The sequence below is a fragment of the Mesoplodon bidens genome, assembly GCF_964165515.1.
Source record: "Mesoplodon bidens genome assembly, chromosome: 8".
Classification (NCBI taxonomy): Eukaryota; Metazoa; Chordata; class Mammalia; order Artiodactyla; family Ziphiidae; genus Mesoplodon; species Mesoplodon bidens.
In genome coordinates, this window is record NC_138165.1 from 653,973 (window position 1) to 659,972 (window position 6,000).

A 6,000-nucleotide genomic window follows, 5' to 3' on the forward strand; every position below is an offset into this window, starting at 1 on the left:
CACCCCACCCCAGGGGCTGGGACATGACCGCCTGCAGAGGCCAGGAGCGCGCTGTCAGCACCTGGGCTGGGGCAGGGCGTGTGAGAGCTGATGGGGGCCCGAGGCACAAACAGGAGAAGCCAGGCTTCGCCCATCCTGCTCTCTCCTCCCTGCGGACTCCCTCCCCCAGCCCCCTGGGTGCCCTCTGCCCAGGCCTTCTCCTGCTGTCTGCCATTCCTGCGGTTTTCTGAATGTGCCCCCCCTAAGGCTGGGGTGACCCCCAGTGGTACCCCGTCACCTTCGCCCTTGCTAGTTATCATGCCTGCACCCCAGGGCCCCCTTGCCCCCTGGGAGATGCGGTCAGATCAGGGCACTGCCAGACCCTGCGACGTGTCTTGTGCCCCCGTGGCTTCCCAGAGGGCGGTGTGAGGGCTGCTCTTGTTGGGCCTCAGTGAGGAGGGGGCAGTGTGGGTGCAGCTTCCATGTTGCCGTCAGGCAGGGGCCGGGGAAGGGGGGATGGACACCCCCAGGAGTGGCGTGTGGGACCCAGTGGGCCCCTGCTGCCCACTTCCGAGGACACTCTAGGCTGCCCGCCCCAGGCCCTGGTTCCGCTTGGCCTGGGACCTGCCCCACCTGCACAGGCAGCTGCTCTGCCAGCCCTGGAGGTGGGGCTCCGAGAAGAGCCGCAAACCCCCCCTGGGGCGACCCACGCCCACCAGGCCCGTCACAGTTGCTGGCACTGGGGCCGATCATCACAGCACACCCTGCAGGGACCTGAATCATCCCGGCTGCCTCTCACCCCGAGGGAGCGGGGAGAAGGGGTCACAGCCCTCCTTGAGTCAGGTCTCCCATGGTACGGATGGATGCCCCTTACCCACAGCATGGGGAGGTGGCATCGGTGCCCAACTCCTTGGGGGCTAGAACAGTTCCTGGGAGACGATAAAAATTATGAGTTACGGCTCACCCCGGGGGCTGGGTGGTCTCCTGGTGCCCCTCCCCCACTGGACCTCCACAGGAGCCTGGGGTGGAGTGGGCCCAGTGGGAGGCCCTGACCCAGACCTGCCGTGCAGCCTAGGACTGTGAGTGACTTTTCAGTGGCCCCTTGGGCTGCACCAAGCCTGCCACTGTGACAGCTCTTTAAACGTCTGTGTGGACTCCGGGGCCACTCTCCTCCACCCCCTGCAGGGCAAAGTCAGGTTGTCCGTCCCAAGGTGCGAGCAGGCAGGAGGGCATGCCTGGGGCTCGGGGGAAGGCCCCAGAGGAGACCCCGGGCCAGGCTTCAGGAGGGCACCAGGGCTGGGCCCTGCAGGACACTGCAGCGGTCACACTCGGCATTGTGGTGGTGGCCTGAGACCTTTGCAGGTTACATCACATCTCACACCGGGGTTTCTCATTCAGCAGTGGCCCTTTGGAGACCTGAGATGTGATGGCTGATCTCAGAGGTGAAGCCACCCCCCGGGGGTCCCATAGCGTAGACGCTGAGCAGAGCCACCAGACTCAGGGCTGCAGCCTTCCCCGCTCCTTCACCCCACAGTGGTCCCTGCGTGCCCCACCCCCGCCTGGCGCCCCGGCCTCACCTCCCCTCCCCCCGCTCCCCGTCTCGTTGCAGGAAGTTCTACTACATCACCCTGCTGCGAGACCCCGTGTCCCGCTACCTGAGCGAGTGGCGACACGTGCAGCGAGGGGCCACGTGGAAGACGTCGCTGCACATGTGCGACGGGCGCACGCCCACGCCCGAGGAGCTGCCGCCCTGCTACGAGGGCACGGACTGGTCGGGCTGCACGCTGCAGGAGTTCATGGACTGCCCCTACAACCTGGCCAGCAACCGCCAGGTGCGCATGCTGGCCGACCTGAGCCTGGTGGGCTGCTACAACCTGTCCTTCATCCCCGAGGGCAAGCGGGCCCAGCTGCTGCTGGACAGCGCCAAGAAGAACCTGCGGGGCATGGCCTTCTTCGGCCTGACCGAGTTCCAGCGCAAGACGCAGTACCTGTTCGAGCGGACGTTCAACCTCAAGTTCATCCGTCCCTTCATGCAGTACAACAGCACGCGGGCGGGCGGCGTGGAGGTGGGCGAGGACACCATCCGGCGAATCGAGGAGCTCAACGACCTGGACATGCAGCTCTACGACTACGCCCGGGACCTCTTCCAGCAGCGCTACCAGTACCGGCGGCAGCTGGAGCGCCGGCAGCAGCGGCTCCGGAGCCGCGAGGAGCGCCTGCTGCACCGGGCCAAGGAGGCGCCGCCGCGGGGGGACGCCGAGGAGCCCGGCCGCGTGCCCACCGAGGACTACATGAGCCACATCATCGAGAAGTGGTAGTGGCGGCCGGCGGGGGCAGGTGGGACCAGGCAGACTGACCGACGCACTCGGCCCCCAGAGCTCCGTGGGAAGAGGACCCCCGTCCGCTCGCCAGAAGACGGACGAACGGTTGAGGGAGGGGAAGGGGTGCGCCTGGCGGGTCGGTTCTTCCCACCCTCCCAGGCCGGGACTCTGAGCAATCAACGTGGGAACCCACTGGGTCAGAGGGAAGGGTGCTCGGAGGACCCCCCGACCAGGCCTGCAGGGCTGGGAGCAGGTACGTCCCCGCTCTCCCGTCCTCCTGGTCATGACGGCCACAAGTTTGAAGACTAGAAAAATCCAGTGCAGTGGAAGGCGGACCTGCCAGGCCAGGTGTGTGGTCACGCCCACCAGGCACACGCCCGCTCCCCCCCCCCACCCCCGCAGGTAGCTCAGCCTCCAGGGAACCCCCGGGCCCCAAGGCCTGCGTGGGGACACGGCAGCCCTCCGAGGTAGCCTCAGGAATGGAGCTCCCAGCTCACCCATCTTCAGGGTCAGGGCCCACCCCATCTAAAGCCAAGAAGACTCTAGTCCAGCCCCTGGGAAGCCCACTCCCCTCTCTAGCCCAAGGTCAAAACCCACAGTGTGGCTTCATGCTTCGGGTCAAGAGATCAAAGCACATCACCTGGGGTCCCCCACCCCGTTTTCCTCAGTCCCCAGACTGAGGGGCGCTGTGGGGAGATGGTCCCCATGCTGCACTGCCCCCTTGCATGGGTGGAGGGCATCCCAGGAGTAGGAAGGCCGTGGGTGAGGATGCGTCCACCTGTGTCCAGGCAGACCTCCCAGCCAGACCAGCTCAGACAGGAAGGCGGACAGAAATCAAGAGCTCTCCCTGCCCGCATTGTCCCTTCTGACCCTCTGGGCTTTGTTAGTGGGCTGCCCCCAGCCCCAGGCCCATGACTTGGACGTTTATGTGGGACTTAGACCCATTCCTCCCACAGCCCCGTGTATAAAGTTCAGTCAATCCTCCGTTGGCTGGAACACTGCAGACCACAGCCACTGCCCACGAGCCATACTTTGGGGCCATGGTGGTTCAGGACAGCCAGGAAAGGGTACTCGGGCTTTCAGATTCTCCTCCAGGATTGGAAGAAACAGCTCTGGGTGGCTCCCCTAGTACCCAGATACACAGCCCCCCGACCCTGGGCTCTCCCCGCATTTTCCTGCACCCTTGCCCCTACCAGCTGGTCAGGTAGCTGCCCCTACCTACCAGGTTCCCCGCAGCCCTGCAGATTGGAGAAGCCATGTTCAGTCCATTGTAGACACTTGCCCCACGCCCGTCCCTCCTGTGCTCGAGGAGGCCAGGCCAGCATCGCCTCTGGACGTACACGCCCCCACACATGAGGCCCGAGACCTGGTTCTGGGGAGCTGAGTGTGAGCCCCACGCCCGAGGTGGATGGGCATCCCGTCTCCCCAGGAGAGGAAGCACACGTGCCTGGCAGCTGCAGGCTAGATTCGAGGGTGGTGAGGGCCCCGGGCCCCCGGCAGCCTCATGGGCAGATCCTGCCAGGGTTCCCTGCCCCAGGTTCCCCTTAGCCACCCTAGCTGCCCTCCTGTGGAATGAGGGGGTGGGAGCCGAGACCCTTCCGTAAGCACCGGCAGGGTTAGGTGGCCACCCAGGAGCCAGCAGCTTTAGTCTTTGCTTGTCTGGCCTGAGCGCCCCCCCTCCCTGCCCGCCAGCTTCCTGCGCTGACCACTTCATCTTGCAGTCCAAGGACAGCGCAGTCAGCAGGCCCCCGAGAGCGGACACATCATGCTGAGGAGGTGAGTGCTCAGGTGGCTCTTTGTGAAGGTCAGCAGGGGGGTCTGCTCCAATACTCATTTGGGGCGGCCGTGCTCCAGGGAGGAGGGCGGGACACGTTCACGAGAGCTCTGGGATCTTGCACAAGCACCTGCGACGCTAGGGGTTTGCTGTGGCCTCCCACTGGGAGGAGAGCTGTTGTGCGTGAGCCCCCCGGGCACCTGGCCAGTGGCCTGGCTCAAGCAGCCCTCCCCAAGGTGCGCTCCTGAGGGTGTGGCCGGAGTGCAGGATGTGTTTTGTACATAATGGAGTGTTTTAACTCATGGCCCGTTGTCCCAAGTCACACGGTCTCCTCGGTTTCTTCACTGCATCTGGAAGGAGGTCCTGGCCCCGGCCAGCATCCAGGCAGGGGTGCCAGTGACAGCACCAGCTGGCAGTGCCCCTCGGCCACTTGGGTCTCCCGTCCAGCACTGCCGGCTCAGGACGCCTGCTTTGAGGTAAAGGCTTCTTGTGCCTGCAGCATCTCCTCCAACACCACGAGCTGGGGCTCCAGGGAAGGGATGGCCTCCCCAGGGCTCTTCCCAGGGCTGAGGGACAGTAGCGAACATGCAGTGAGCGAACAGCTCCCCGCTCCCACCACCCCAGGCCTTCGGTGTCCTCTCTCGGAGGAGGCGTGAGGGACGAGAGAACTGTCCAAGCAATGAGTCTGTGAACGTTTTGGGAACTGGAAGAGTTTAACTTGAACCCAGGAGCGTTTAAAGCTTTATTTATTTATAGCTTCTTATTAAAAAAAAAAAAAAGTGTTGAGAAGAAACCTTTTGGTGACTCATACAAAAAAATGAGTTGATGATGGAAATGCAAGTCATAATCATCTAATTGTTTTTGTCTAGGTCAAGATGAATGTTAGCAGATGAAATAAACCCTGAAAAGGAGCGCTGGTGTGTGTGGTCTGTGGTCACATAGCAACGCGCCTGGCGTGGCGCCGTCCCGGTTTGATTTTCGAAATGAGCATCTGTGAGCTCACAGGAATCACACAGGAGCAGACGGGCTTCCCTCAGGAGCAGGCGGCGGCCCAGTAAGAGAGGAGTTAACACACTGTGTCACTAAGCCTTGCTTTGTGAAAGTAAGAAATGTGACTTTCACCACCGCAGAGAATAACTTAGGGACTTCCCTGGCGGTCCAGTGGTTAGGACTCGGCACTTTCACTGCCGAGGGCCCAGAATCCATCCCTGGTCAGGGAACTTAAGATCCCACAAGCCACGCGGCGTGACCAAAAAAAGAATAACTTATCAGTCATTAATTATAGGACTTGAAAAGATGAGGCCCGCTTAAGGGAAGACAGAGCAATGCAGACATCGTGTGCTTACTTTCTGAGCCTCCTTCCCCTCAACTTTAATTTTGAAACATTGCAAATGACAGGTTGAAAGGGTAGGTCGTGGACACCATAAACCCTTAGCTGAGATTCCCCTGGTTTAACGTGTCACATTTTGTTATCCTGCACTCCCACTCGTTTTCTGTCTCTCTGCACACGCATCACACGCATGCACATGGACACACGCACATTTTTCTGAAACATTGGAAATCAGTTGCAGTCCCCAGAATACTTCAAAATACTTCAGCATGTACCTCCTAGGAATGACATTCTGCCACATACACACACACACACACACAAACACACACACACACACAAAACCATTATCATATTCCTAAAATTTAACATAATATTAGCTGATGTACAGTCCGCATCCAGATTTTCCAGTGGTCCGTACAGTGTCCTCAGAATGTTTCTGTGACCTTTGCAGTGCTCAGCTGTCACGCCTCTACTGTGTCCTTTAGCTAGACAGAGCCCCACCCGCCACTTTCCTTCGTCTGTCTTAGCGTTGGCATTTTAGTATAGGCCAGTTGTCTCTCTTAAGGTCCACGTATGTCTGTTTTCTCATGGTCAGA

General features: G+C 61.0%; 1 protein-coding gene across 1 annotated transcript in view; it reads left to right on the top strand.

Moving 5' to 3' along the window:
• HS6ST1 (heparan sulfate 6-O-sulfotransferase 1) overlaps window positions 1-4,985 on the top strand; it is a 44,849-nt gene extending 39,864 nt beyond the window's left edge. The window contains exon 2 of the mRNA XM_081242019.1: window positions 1,589-4,985. Within this exon, the coding sequence (XP_081098145.1) occupies window positions 1,589-2,297 (709 nt within the window). The 3' untranslated portion in view covers window positions 2,298-4,985. The remainder of the gene's footprint in view (window positions 1-1,588) is intronic.
• The last annotated feature ends 1,015 nt before the right edge of the window (window positions 4,986-6,000 follow it).